This window comes from Phoxinus phoxinus, assembly GCF_949152265.1.
Source record: "Phoxinus phoxinus genome assembly, chromosome: 2".
Taxonomy (NCBI): Eukaryota; Metazoa; Chordata; class Actinopteri; order Cypriniformes; family Leuciscidae; genus Phoxinus; species Phoxinus phoxinus.
This window is the reverse complement of record NC_136877.1, coordinates 40493112-40508843: the sequence shown is the minus strand read 5'-3', so window position 1 is coordinate 40508843 and position 15732 is coordinate 40493112. Positions and strand designations below refer to the sequence as shown.

General features: G+C 37.6%; 1 protein-coding gene across 1 annotated transcript in view; it reads left to right on the top strand.

The window, feature by feature from the left end:
- Nucleotides 1-15732, top strand: part of LOC306987898 (uncharacterized protein) — a gene marked incomplete at its 5' end in the record, with an annotated part of 60469 nt that overhangs the window by 21941 nt on the left and 22796 nt on the right. The window contains one exon of the mRNA XM_079592529.1: nucleotides 12199-12312. Within this exon, the coding sequence (XP_079448655.1) occupies nucleotides 12199-12312 (114 nt within the window). The remainder of the gene's footprint in view (nucleotides 1-12198; nucleotides 12313-15732) is intronic.

The following is a 15732-nucleotide window of genomic DNA, read 5'->3' as shown; positions in this document are numbered from 1 at the left end:
GCTTTTCTTGCAGGTTAGTGCCAATAAGTTGTCGGATTAATACATTACTTTTTTTCTCTCTGGGGCTTATTCTATTAGTCAGAAATCTGTCTATTTTTTAGGCTGTCAGTTGTTTTCCATAGAGGCAAATTTGAGGCATCACATTCTGTGACACTAAAAAACAAGCACATGCTCCCTGTCAGCCAAACCGGGTCTGTCACTCTGATGTGTCACAACCAACCTTAACCCCCGACTGAGCCTTACCACTGTGTGGATTCAGACAGCCTATCACACATACTTTCATTCTCTGGCTCTCCGATCCTTGTCTGTCACAGAAGAGATGGATGGCATCAATGACAAGTCACTGATCTGTGCCGACTCCAAGGAACATTCTCCCTCTATGCATGTGTGTTAAGTGCAAAATCAAGTCGCTAGCCTTTTCAATCCCCAAGGACCAGAGATGAGTGTGTACGGTAGTGTGAGAGACACCCTAGTATTCTTAACCATGTCATAGATGGAGAATTCCATGATGTTCTAATTGACCTAGTGTGAATAGATCTGTCTGTTGATTGTTAGTTCGTTGGTTCTTTCCATCTTGTTTCAGTTCATCGTTCTTTAGTTCTATCCATCTCAAAAAAGAAAAGGAGAGAATTTAATTGTCTGTCTGTTGCAAGTCTAGTTCTAGCTCTAAAATTTGATTGAATTACACCACATTTTAAAACAATCATCCATAACACTAATGTAAAATAGAAAATGTACTTATTTTGACATCTATATTACTATAATATAATTCTATTTATCAGTGTTGTGTAGCGTACAGTTAAGATAAATCCATTTTATAACCTTATTGTGCCATAGAATCAGAGAACCCTTTGTAATTGTAAACGCGTGTGAGTGTGTATGTGATACGTATATATTTAGCCCCTGAAATCACACGGCTATGCCCCACTGCCCATTCCATCAGCCAACTGATGCACAAAGTCATTCAGGAGTCATTTAAACCATCACACTCCAATGCCAAGAGTCACTCAAGAGTCATTCAGACTCGCACTGAATGAATCTGCTCTCTAATGCAAAGACAAATTCAAAATACTCAGTGAATCTCCACACATGTTCAAAGAGTCATTGCATTCAGTTTACTTAGAATTACTTAATTTTTTTTAAGACCTGGACATCAATGATTTCTTGATTAGTAACTAAAGTATTCACGAATGCCCCAATAATTCTTTCAATTGAATGAATTGTGTCGATTCCGTCACATACATGTATATACACACACACACAGTTATATGTAGCCTCTGATAAAAAATGTGTGAATGTTGCTTTCCCATGACTACATTACATACACAAATACAATGCTATAGGGTTTTTACAGTAATGGTTAAAATAATTTGAACCCTCAACAAAGTGTCTATACTATTGCTTGAGCCCCTTGTTTAACGGAAGTTCGTGTTGTTTTTTAACCTGTTTTATTTGAGAGAAAGATTTAATGCGATCACTCCAGGTATTTGTTGGTAGTCAGACAAGGTTACTTCCTCTGTAAGTCTCCTGAGGTGCTGTGGATGGTGAGTGATGCTTTTAAAAGATATTGTTTACGCAGTTTTAAATGTATTCTCCCTCTGTGGTTTGGCAGGAAGGATGGCCAGGAATACCGGTAGAGAGATCGAAACACTTGAAAGGCTAAAAGAGAGGAGCTGTTCATCTGTCTTTCAACTGCTCTTTGTGTCATGTGGTGTGTGTCTGTGTGCGGTTGTTATAAGCAGCTTCAGTAGAGGGAGGGAAAGAGAAAGACAGAACAAGTGTGCGAGTCTGTGTGTAAGATGTAATTAATATCTAAAAGGTGAATCTGACCCCCGAATCAAAAGAAGAACGTAAGAAAATGTACTTTGCATAATTGAAATAAAGCTTGTTTTATGATTTTTGGATTTGTGACATTAGATTTATGACTGTTGTTAAGCACATTGTCACCCACAATTCTCATTACTGTAATGTGTTGAGATTTGTTTGTAACTCCCATTATTCTCGATGTTGACTGAAAATACATTATTTAAGTATTGACAGCACATGTTTATGATTCTTTTTAGGTTCATAGAATATTGTATTCATATGCTTAATTGGTTGATCAAAAATGTAAATTTTTGGTGTTTAAAGTTGTGCATGCATAAATATTTTTATGTTTTATACTGTCAAAATGAATACTAAATAGATCCGGCTGCCTAGGCATGTTCTTGACAGGATTCGTGAGATTGCGGGCAGTTGTGGCCTATGGTTAGAGGATCAAACTTGGAACCCGAAGCTTTCAATTTTCAATGCCGGCAGGAAACGACTGAGGTGCCCTTGAGCAAGGCATCTAACCCCCAATCACTCCTCAGGCAGCAGCAGTGAATGGGTCTCCTCTCCACAGCATGTGTGTGTGTGTTCACTACTCAGTGCTCCTAATGTGTGCACACTAACTTGGATGGGTTAAATGTAGAGGAACTTGGCCTTCACATCACTTCCTTTGGGTTAAATTTGGGATGGGTTAAATGTAGAGGAACTTGGCCTTCACATCACTTAATTTGCCCAGAAATGGTGTGTGTGGTTGTGCTGTCTGTCCACGCAGGTGTGAGGAGATGGAACATGACCTAAAGTGCGCATCCCACTGTGAAGGTGCTGTGTCTATTAATGGAATGGGTGTGTTTGGGTCAGTAGAACCTGCCTGAGATAAAATGTTTCTTCTGGTCCACGTAATCTCTCGCCTCTCTCTCTCACTTCACTTTATTAAACTTCACTTTATTACTTAAAATGTAATCTTCATTTACTCACTAAACACATGGAACAACCGCACAATATTTGAAAGGTCATCTCAAGCGCCGTCTCAGAAACATTACCCTTTCTATGGAAAGTGCTTCGCAGATAAACAGATGACAGTCACAATGAAATGCAAATGTAGACTCTCGATGGCTTCTGGAGTGGAGCCACTATAGAAGGTGGAGGGACCGTAAAGAATAAAATCTCTTGGTGAAGTTTAGTACTCCTAAATGGAAACGAGGGATCCGTTAGATGGGTTCACATACCCAAACATCAGAAACCCGTTGGGGAGCAAGTGCAGTTGATGCCGCAGGCTTGAATCAGTAAGAGGTTTGAGAGCCTTTTGGTGTCTCTTTTCCTTCTATCTCTCCTTCTTTTCTCTTTGCTTCTTTTCTTTTTGAAAGAATAAGCTGTGTTGTATTTCTTTTGCAACCAGTTCGATTTGACTCCCTTTCATCCTGCAGGCTCCCAAACAAAACAGATAAATCACTCTTGCATCCATCCATTTATTCTGCCTGCCCACAATTCCACTCAGTGATTAAACGATTCGCTTAAAGGAGCGGGACAGACTCCACTATTAATGATTTTCTGTGGTTCCATGAGGAGATGAATGACTCATGTTCTGACTGGTCACGTCAGGCTCAGCGGTCTGGGGAATAGAAGGAATTGTTTGCTCTTTCCCTCTCTGTCCCCAATGCTTCATCTTTTCCCTAAACCGAGTCAACATCGCTATTTATTAACATGATAAGTGATGTACCAATCATTATCATTCGATGTGGGATTGTCAATATGATGCTGTAGTGCTCCTCCATCATTCCTTTGAAATTGTGAAAGCAGGTCAATGACTACTGAAGAGGGCGATTGCTTTGGTGACCTTCAGGACATACCGTTTTATTGTAATATATTATAAGAAAAATAGAACCGGTCGATTACATGACATTTATGTGTGGATTCTGCATGGTTGAGGTGTAATTGATATCCATCTCACGGGAATCAACCTCAAAGGGAGTGTGTGTAAACACCGGTTTGGCAAGTGTGAGGGCCAAATGCCAAAAATACTGAAATATTTTGACAACCGACTAGTGAGGACATTTTACTGGTCCTCAATAGTTAATAAGGCTTATAAATCAGCCAAAATATGTTTTTTTTTATTGAGTGTTTTGCATGTTTTTGTGATGGGTGGGTTTGGGGGTAGGCGTTGGGTTAGACGATAGAAAATATCATTAACATTATATAAAATCAATGGAAGTCTAGGTCTAATGTTCTCACTAATTAAGCGAAACAAACGCATTTGTGTGTGTGAAGCAGATCAGATCATGACTGATGTAAGATTCACTTTACTGTTATTTTACAGGGATGCAATTTGTGCACCATATCCTCTGTGTTTTTGGTCAGGCCACGATACATGCTTACAAATAAGGCAATTAATATTTAGCGGTTTGTATGTGATATCAGCTCCACTGTCATGATCCAGTGCAACATATGCATTTGGTTGATAGCAGCAGCATTTGTGCTTCATACTGTGAGATTAATTAAAGTTCTGCTGTGATCATGTTGAATTTAATGAGAATTGTTTTCTTCCAACAGAAGGTACGGGGAGTATTTCCTCTGAATATTCATCTTACTCATGCTGTTTTCTCTCTGTCTGTCTGTTTCTCTGGTCATTTGTCAGTATGTGGGAAAGGTTTTCAAAAACAAATTCAGAATCTTTTTTTTTTTTATTGTTATTACTATAATTGACTTTTAACTCTGTGTGGAGTCAGCAGATTGTACTGTAATGTATCTGTTGTTTTGTTGGATTAGAGCATGGTCTTTTTTAGATGAAACTGGATGACCAAGAAAGGTTAGCTGGTTCAGTGAGTTAAGAAGACCCATGCAGCCTCCAAAACAAAGTATTTGTTTGCTACCAGTGCTGGTTGCTTTGGTTACATATGGTTGCCAGCATATATATATATATATATTTGCCATCATATGTTATGTTCATTCAGCAAAGATGCGTTCATTTGATTAACACTGGCAGTGGGTTATTTATAATGTTGCAAAAGATTTCTATTTCAAACAAATGCTGTTCTTTTGAACTTTATTGTCATCGAAGTTGTCAGGAGTGCACTGGGCTCTCCCTCACCGTCATCCACCCCCTCTCGCTCTCCAGATTTCTAACTACGCACACCTGCTGTCCATTATCTCATTTGAACCACTATTTAAAACCTGCATGCACACTCGGGCTGAATTAAACCCTCAATCACTATTCCCCACATTAGTCCACTAATACAGTTCACTTGAAGGAGTGAATGAAAGTGAGAGAGCGAATTTGGACAGCTGTTCAGTGTACATCGGCTATACACTTGTTATTGCGGTGCAATGTGGGATTGAATAAGTGCACTCGATAACGTCCACTATGGTTTCGGACACCTCTTCAAATGGATGTCCCCTCAAATAATACCCTATTTGAGGGTATAGGGGGCGATTTGGGATTCAACATCAGTTGGTGTCAGTCTTTGTAAAGGATTCTAGGTCTCATTATTCTCTCTGCTGGAAAGGAAAATACTTATCCGCAAGTATACTGACCTGTTGTTTTTTGTGTTTCTGCCCTTGTTCCTTTATCTGGAGATTTGTGAGGAAAAATCACAAACTGAGAGTGCACTCTTATGATCCACTATATGAACGTTAAGTGCTCCGTCTAAGTTCTGAGTTATCCTAAGTTCCTGAGTCTAAAGGAAGTCTAAAGCATCAAGAAAGTATTATCTCCGAGTTTACCTCGATTTGCTTGCCTGCATTCCTCATTGTTTGCCAAGACGGTGGATTTCCATTGCGATTGTTACATCACCAGATTATGATGTTTTCCGCATTCACAAAAGACTGTTTAAAGACGTATCTGTGCTCACCTCAAGCTATTTACCTGCTTAATGAGTTTTGTTCTCATCTGGGTTTGTCATTAACTTCTGTGTTGGTGTCATTACAAAAGTATGGTAATTTTCTGCAAGGACATTATCCATTAAGTTTTCAGACATTTCCTTTGACCCCAAAACCTGAAAAAAAAAAAAAAAAAAAATATGCTGGTAAGTTTCTGCCAGGATGTTATCCAGTAATTTTATGGAAATTTACGTTAACCCTAAAACACAACACAGCGCAATGCATAATTCAAAATACAGGTAAAACTGTAACGTGTATGTGTGTTTTAGTTTCGTTTTCACTCTATTTGCTCTTTTCCCGTTCCCTAGTAAGTTTCCTTGTTTGTTAATTAGTTTCCATAGTTCCTAATTCCACACACCTGTTTGGTTTCTCTTTTGATCACGTTCTCTGTGTACATAAGCCTGTCTGTTATCATCTATGTTGAAAGTGGTTGTTACATCAATCTCCAATGATCTCCTGTGCTTTTCCATTGTGCAATTATTGATTAAAGACGGTTTCGTTTCTACTCGTGTGTAGTGCGCTTCATAACAGCCACACACCTGACAGAAACACCTGTAAAAAAATAAAAATAATAATAATACAGAAAATTCCTTATTTCATATTGATACAGTTTTTACTAAACACTGATTTTTTTTACAGTGAATATTTTGCAATGCATAATTAAAGATTTGGGTAAACCTGTGCAACTCAATACAGAACAATTATTCATATATATCACATACATCATATCATAGACTATAGTACATTTTGCCCAATCTTTTTATATTTTTTTGATGGATCATGTGACACTGAATGGATTAATGGTTGCTGAAAATTCAGCTTTGCCAAAATACATAACATTTTTAAAACAAGTTCAAATATAAAATATATTTTATATTGAAATAATATTTCAAAATATTAAGATTTTTACGATTTGCTAAATTAAATAATTGCCTTTTATAATTGATTATGTTGCTGAAGCCAAAGCATATATATTGTTTATATATATTAGTTGTATTTATTGTATCTTTTTAGAAACATTTTCAATTAAAATTTATTTGAATAGTATTTTTTCACAATAGACCTCATTCTGTAGCAATTTTACTGTTGACAGGCCTCAAAAACAATTTCCCACAGACCCTCTGGAATCTTATTTTTACCCTTCAAGGGACTTTGGGCTGAAATGTGCAGATTCTGTAAGTACATTTGGATTTTTCATGGCAGCAGGCACTAATATCTACTTCAATCAATGAAATCCCTCTGAGAGAATTTTGATTTTGTTGGACACACACACACACACACACACACACACACACACACACACACACACACACACACACACACACACACATACATACATACATACATGTCTCCTGTGGACCTTCCCTGTACCTGTTCACAGGGCCGTTTGAAGGAATTTGGGGGCCCCAAGCAAAATGGACATGGAGCTGCTTTCACAACTAGCCTACCAATGCTTAAAATCATCCCAAGCTAATGTTTGATGCACATAATGTATTGTGTGGTTTTCCTAACCCCCATAAATAGATTATCACGGTGGAATAGTTAGTAGGCTATAGCATGCTATGCCACTTTCATCAAAACCTATTACAAGCTTTAGCAATGTCATGTCATTAAATACGATAAACAGTGATTCTGGAACAGATCTGCGTCTTCCTTATCCCATTAAAAAAACATATTACAGCAAAAGAAAAGTTGTACTAACTGTTCGTTACCAGCAGCATTTGCCGTCAGGCAGGTAACGTTAGCTAACATAAACATATTTTTGCTAGCCTACCTGCTGCAAAATTACACCATTTGTACAAGACAAGTATAGCTATTTTATCCAGTGTAATTTATCACTTACCACTATCTTGTTTTTCTTTTTCTTTTCTGGCTTCCTGAAGCATAATTCCGCTTTATTATGACTACCGAGGAGGTTTTGTATTTTGCCGGCCGCAGAGATCGCGTGGTTGGCTGGCTGCTGTCAGCGAGAGGGGCCCTCTTGAGGGGTATCCCGATAACAGTGTCATTGCACTTTACTGCATTGACTATCAAAGGGGTGCTCACGCAGTTTGTCGTTGCATTTTATTCTTAACCAGTCGTTGTCTTGGGGCCCCAGGCCAGCTCGGGGCCCCAAGCAATTGCTTGGTTTGCTTGTCTTGTCGCGACGGGCCTGCCTGTTCATCTCGTACCCCCTTCGGCTCCTCAGTTATCAGCAAAGACATCTAGCTGTTCTCTTTCATTAGTTGCTGCCCATGGACTGAGTAGGCGTTCGAGCTGTCTCCATTCTGAAGTGTTTGACAGCAGCTAAAAAAGAAATAAAAAGGCACACAAGAAGGTGACTATACTTCATAAACTGAACCACAGATCTTTGTCTGATTTTGTGATGTGTGGTTGTCTTATTTCTCCCATGTGAGTGTCAGACTGATTGGCTTGATCTCTGCATGAAGAGCTCTAGAAGGTGCCAGAAAGTTCCAGAAGGTCAGTGAAGGTGGCTGGATGGCATAAGAGGTTGAGGTGTTAGGACTGATTCATAGGGGTTTCATCTCAATTACGCTTTTCCATGGGTCATTATGGGTCAACTTCGCTTCAGATTATTTCATTCGACTTTTATCAACACCTACACACTAACAACTACAGGCTGTTTTTCCTCTTGTGCTAGTTTTATCATGGTAAAGAAGGTTGATGATATGTTCGCTGACTAAAGTATTACCATTAAACTTGGACTGATGTGAAATCTGGCAAGTAACTGGCTTCTTCTTCACCTCCGTCCAAAGATTAATCAACCATACTGTGGCGTGCAGGACGAGGTCGAGGGCCGTGGGAGGACGGCACGAGGTCGGTGGCGTAATTACTGATACGAGACCAGTGCGTCGCGCAGGTGTCGCTCATCAGTAAACACGACAACGGCCTCGTGCCGTCCTCCCACGGCCCTCGACCTCAACCTCGTCCTGCACGCCACACATACTGACTCCCTTTCTTTGAAATACGTTGCTCGCGGGAAAGAACTTGACCAAAGGGTTCGGCAGAGTTTTTTTTTTTACCCATAGATACCCTTAATGTTCCTATAGATGGACCAAACGCGCTTGAATAAATTCAATAGCCTCGGTTTCTATGGTGTTAAGTGCTCACTTAGGGGAAAAGGTGGGCGGGTGTATTTCTGAGCATAATAACAGGTCAGTCATGACTAGAATGACACTGGCCTCCAATTAAAAACTAAAATTTCAATAATTGTCATGTCACATCAAGCAACACCCTGAGGTCATGAAAGAAAACAGGCTATGAAATTAAGTCTGTTTTGACTTGTGTCTGTGCAATAGCACAATTAAAGAAAAAACATTTCAAATACATTTTTGTATTTCAAGTACATTGCTGACTACTATTTCCAACAGCTGGATCTTTGAAGGTTGCGTGCAAATATGTCATTACTGAATCGAATATTGATTCATTGACTACGAGCTTAATGGAACTCAGGGGTAAACGAGCATGTGGTGATTAATTTACAGTCCATTTGAGACAGTGAACTGAACCACACCGCTAATCTGAGTAGGAGATGTGTTCTTGGAAAATGATGGTTCCTTATTTTTGGTATTTCTTACATACATTTTTTGCTTTAGAATAACCTTTATGTGGGTTTTATGTTGGTGCAAATACATTAATAGACATTAAAAGCGAATCAAAGGTTTTTCTGAAGGTCATCTGCAATGCCTTTGAAAACCGTGATCATGCTATAGGTAATTCACTATTTGACCTTTTTGTTTGAAGTTATTTTCTTAAGGTTTACATTCTTAAATGTCGTTCCCGACAATATCAATTAAATGAAGATGGAGTGTTCCTACATCTTCTCTTTGAATCCCTAGATTTGCCTCTTTTATTTATCTGATTTTAAATATTAAGCTTTCATTTTTAAATACATAAAGTTTTCCATGGTCATTTTACACAGTCTGAAAAAACAGTCAGTTAAAACAACACAATGCAATTAATTTGCAGATGAGCTTATTTGCAGTGTCTTTATTGACGAGGCGTCCGATCTGGGGTTCTCTGTTCTCCTCATTGTGCATGCTGTGTGTCTTCTGTCTGGTCCTCACAGCGCCTGCAATGTGGAGGCCAGGGGACTCGGAGACAACAGATAAACAACCTCAAACACTGCAGCTTTAACACAGCAGCTGCCATCTAGTTCAATATTATCTATTATGTTTTACACTGGTCTTAATGTAGCTTGGGGAAGCACCAGGTAATTCGATTTAGGCAAACACTGCCCTCATTAAAACAGAGCTTAACATTTCAACTCGTTTCTCTCTCTCTCTCTCTCATTTATACAAAGTCTCAGAACTGGTTTCATCTTTTAAAAGATTGGTTTGTGTCAGTCAGCAAAAGAGTTCACCTAGGCAGTTTTTGATGGAAATTGGTTTGCAACTAATTATCAGTGTACAAAGAAAGTGCTGTCTGTTTTTCAGGTAAAGTGATGTTTTCAGCCACCTATTTCCTCTTATTTCATTAAAATGGCTGAATAGAAGAAATTTTGTGTAGTAATATAATCTTTTCATGTGTTAAATCACAGCAGAGTCACTAATCTGTTTAATCAAAGTCTGTGCTCAATCTCAAAGCAAGAATGGATATATTCATGATTCTTTGGAAGCGATTTCTAAAATTTTAAATTAAAAAGATCTTTTTAAATACTTCAGCTAAAACTCAAACAAACTAATGAAGTTTATTATAAATCACAGTGCACAATGACTTCAACCACTTTATTATTTACAAATATCATATGTGAATTGATTCCTATGAACTCGTTATTTATATAACTTCAAATAAAAAGCGATGGCATGATGATAATTTTGGATGTTGAAATAAGTTTTCTGACTGTTACTTACAAATATCATCTATGAATTAAATGCTATGCTTTTTATATATTTTGATGGATGCATCAAAAGCAGCTTATATTATCAAAATCACACTTGTCTTTACATGTTCTTGAAAGACAAATACTGTGATGCACTGTGTTTATTTGCGGGCGGGAACCCTAACGCCCAAAATAAACGCCCAGTCAAATTAACTTTTATCAGTATTTAGCACTTTCTTTTTCTTTCAAGTTCACAGAACTTATATATTTTAAGTAAACTGAACTGTTTCATTGTTTTGAGTTTTATGAAATTATTTCTTTTAATTTAGACGAACTTAAGTTTAACTGATACGGCTGGGATGTCTATTTCCCAGCATGCTTTGCCGACTGCACTCAAAAGGGAGAGTAAATGCTAAAATTAAGTGTAATATAATGGGGTTTGTTTTGTGTGTGCAAGATTAATGTTAAGTGGGAGATTTAGTAGTGATTCATGTTTTGTTATGCTAATTTAGAAGAATTTCTGTTAATGTTGGTTTTAGGAGAGTTACCATCATGGTGACAAGTGGTGCATGCAGCTGGAGAGCAAATACTACCTTTATATATTGATGGACTCATACAGCAAGTGCTTCTGTATTGCTAATATATTAACAAATTAGGATGTTAGCAGATTAACTTGTTAACGCTGACTAAGTTTATACTAATAAACGTGTTCACATTGAGATTACATGAAAGTTTTAAGCTAATTGAATTAGTGTACTCAAACATTTCAAGATAAGAACAATTCAAATGTATAAGTACAAAATAAAAATCTGCTAAAATGTATAAGTACAAAATAAAAATCTGCTACAGTAGTTCTGCTTACTTAAACTTTGCTTACTTAAAATTTAAGGCAATTGATTGCCTTAAATGTTTTGAGTTTTGCCAATTTATATTATTTACAGTGCAGGTTAAAAGGGTTCTTCGCTGGCAAAATGGGCTTTCAATAAAACTTGGCTGCATGCCTATACAATAGAAAGGCTGAACAATTTTTGAAATCAATGCTACCTGCGAGAAAAAAAGAGAAAATAGGCTGTTGTCTTCCCTTTTGTCAAATAGGTATAGGAAAACTTTAACAGCCATAATGCACTGGGCATGTTGCCATCTGTCACTGTCATCTGGACTCATTCACTTTTTGTTTAGTTTTCATGGACTTTTAGTATGTTTTCAATTGTTTGTATTTTCCCACTACTCGTCATCAGTCACCATTGACAATAATCGTCCATCACAGCTGTTCATCATTTAGTTCGTCACCACCATGTATTTAGTTCCTCCCTGTTCACTCTGTGTTCGTTTGGTCTTATTTACATTAGCACTTGTCTGTACCACCAGTTAGATTGTCATTAAACTACTTTGGAATTATGCCTGATCATCATCTTCTTCCTTATACTGTACCTTGTTGACACCATTCAAGGCCACTCCCACCAGTCTGCTATGGCTAAGTTTACCAGAGTCGCATACCGCCTTGCTTTAGTAGTAAATACTTCTTAGCAAACTATTCGTCATAATGGTTTGGACTTGTAATTTTCCTGGTTGCAAGAAGTGTAAGGTACTTTTGCTTTCCAGTGAAGGATCTAGCGGCTAAAGGCTGGAAAGAATAGTAAATATTGTGAGAACGCCACAATGGAAACTCTGAAAAAATATTTCTGTTTGTACAGTATTCAACATTTCAAACTGGATGACAGGAAACAGTGTTCTAAGCCAAACAGAAGGGGAAAACTGAAAGAAACGTTCTGTCAGTTTCGTCCAAAGCAAAACGCTGTATCATACAGGTAAGAAAGCTGCTCCCATAGTGTTCCATTTTTACCATAATGCGGTTTAAAGTGGAGACATATTAGCACGATGCAATTTTCAGTGATAAACCTACCCTTACAATAACTGTTCTGTTAATAATTCTCTGTCAGTCCGACTGTCCGTGGGTGGGGATGGAAAAATTCAGAAGTAACAATATGTATAGTTTTCACGAAAGCACTTGAGCTGTCAAAAGTCTGCAGAGTGACGCATTTTGCAACATCCAGACAAATCAACCTGAATTTCTCGGTCCAGGTAACACAGATAAGTAAACATTGAGTAAACATTGGTCATTTACATATACTACTGACATTGTAACAATACAAAGTGGGTTGAAAGTTGGCGAAGTTAAACTTTTAAGTAGTAATTAATTAGTTATGTCATCATACGGATAGTTGGTGGACACAATGTGAAAAAGATCAGAAAAGAGAACAATGCTTCTTTCATCTTGAAAATTGCTACTTAATACCATTTCTACTGTAAAAATCTGAGTCAACTTCTAGATACAATAAAAGTAATACCTACCCCCAATACACCCCCACCCTCCCCTCCCGCCCTCCCTTCTCCTGTTGGTTATTTTCGCAGGGCTCTCATCCTCTTTATTGAGGGTCACATTGCTTTTAAAGGTAATAGAGCTCAAGCCTCAGCCTTGATTGGAAGCGAGATGTTCTGGGAGGAATGATTAATTGGGGTAGTTTGTTTGAAGCTCCAGTTCAAATATGTCCTCCCTCCACAATATCCCTTTATTTTCTCTCCCTTGAGAGGAAGCGCAAGAGGACCAAAGTCACAAAGGTGTGAAAGGCGTAACTTTATTTCCTTTCAAATAGTTCTGTGCTCTTCTGTGTATGCGAGTTTATGCGTTTAGAAGACCAGTGTGTGTCACCACAATGAGAGTGAACTCGTATACCTAAGATGCTCCTGTTCCACTGTAAAAATCATCGTAATTTTAATGAGGAAAATGCTATAATAAAAACTATTAAATGGTTAATGGAATGTTCACTTACTCTACACAATGAAAAACTGTAAAAGATCCAATGAAACATTTTATGTAATTTCACACTAAAATACTGTTCAATGTTTTTAGAAATGAATAAGAACAAGTCATCTTGTAATAAAAAAAAATAAAAATAAAAGGAAATTGACTACATTACACTATTATGTTACATCCTATGTTGTTAAATCAATGTTTATTGCATTATTTTATCAATGTGTTATATACGATTCATTTATTGTGTCACCATGACGGTGTTTTGTATTTGTGTGCATGTGCACTTTCTATATTATTAGCATTTACCTCAGCTTGTGGAAAAGCTATTGTGATTAACTTTTTATCAAGTGGAATTTTCTTTGCCACCTGTGCTTTTAGGTGGTTGTCAGTATATTATGAAGATAATAAACTGAGTTTATTCATTTGGTGTTGTATCATTTCAGTTATTGAAATATGTTTATTTAAATCTTTAAAACTAAAAATGTTGCTACCATATGTTTTTACGGTAAAGTTCTGGTAACTACAGCTGCCATCCTTTTACTGTGCGTTTCACAGATTTATTTTTCTACCGTGTACATGTTTCTAGCATGCCAAGGTCAATGGTTCGAGTTCTAAGAAAAAGATGCAAGGTTTGAATTCACTTTGTTTTTGATAAAAGCATCTGCTATATGCATCCAAATGTAAATGTAAGCTGAAAGTACTTTAAATAAATGTAAAAGCATCTGCTACATGTAAATGAAAAGTAACCACATAACTAATGTGGCCTTGTCTGCTGTTCAAGTGCCGACCGCAGTCTCCCTCCAGTCTGTGGTGAAACCGCATGTGGTGAGATCGACGCTGTCAGATAAACGGCTCAGAGTCCACACACCTGAGGAGAGGGGAGGACGAGAGTGTTTATTCTCCTGATTGTGTGTGTTTGACTGCAGAGGAATGTCAGCTGCGGTGTCCTGACTGACTCTGTTCTGACTCTCCCAGACCTGTTATCTACATATCACACCCGTCAAGCACCATCTGTTGATGTTCACGCTGACAGAAATTGATACGCCCAGATTTGTGCCTTTTTAAGGTTTAGACCAAAAGCTGGGATGGCAGGTTGTACCTAACTTCCATTTCTTACCATTCCCATTAAATCAATTCAGTTCCTGTTGAGTAGCACTGGAAGCACGTTAATGTTGTGTTCTCAGAAAAAAAAAAAAATCTGAGTGGTTTTTGAGCTTGCAAAACACTGCATGTTGTTGCCTGGGCGTCACTCTGCAATTGGCAGGGTGTTCTGAGTGAGTTTAGTACATTGATATGCATTCAAATTTATTCATTTAGCAATCTTTTAAATTCTTTAAATCCAAGATCCAAAAATATTTTATCCAAGCATCTCACAAATGAGAAATATCTTACGGATTCAGTAATTTGAAGTGCTGCAATCAACGAGCGTTGCTCACTCACCACCATACTGTATTCACAAAAAGGTCTGTAATGTTTAGATGCCTTTGCTTTGTGGTTGATAGGATGTTCTGGGTGGTTGCCCAAGTCTCTACTATATTCATATTCCCTTTAGAAATTATATACTGCTATTTTATGTTTTTGCTGCATTTATTTGATAAAATACAGTAAAAATAGCAGTATTATGAAATATTATTACAATTAATACTTTTTTTCTATTGTAATGTTGGTGTAGAATGCTTTTAATACTTAGGGTTTGGTGTATCCCTGGGCTCAAGTGTATATACTGTACAATAATGTGTTTTATACAAAAACTGTTTTTAATAACCTCTGGCCACCATGCCTCTTTATTGTTGTTTTTTATATTGTCACAGAGACAGACTTAGATATTGATTACCCTTCTTCTGAGCCTTTGGAACCATTCACACACAGACAGACATTGCTGAGAAAGTTAGCCAGAAGCATCTGGAGGTACGCCAACACCGGCAACCAGTTCCTCAACAAATAATTGATGTATTGGAGCTGAAATTCTGGCCTGTGCAAAAGCAATTGGTCTATAGTCACTCCATTACAAAACATCCATTTAATAGATTTTTGGACTTGGCCGTGCGTTCAGTCACTAGGAGAAGAGCAGGATTAAAAACAGGGACTTTGCAACATGGCTGTGATAAATTGTTATTCAAAACTATTTGGTGATTTTCCAGGACAAAACAATCTAAGAGCGCGAGGCTTGCAATCACTTCTCTTGCTGATAATACTCATAGGTGTCCGGTGCAGATGTCTAGTGCTGTGCTGATTTATACAGCGAGGAGCTCAGCATGTTTTGACATTATTGTAAATGCATTTCTTGTGCATCAAACCATGTTCTCTGCTCTTTTGTTTCTCTGCCGATGAAGATTGTATTTGATTTAGTCTTTGAGTTTAGTGTTGATAACTGCAATCTTGAATTATTTTTAGGGGTATATTTAAGCTCATT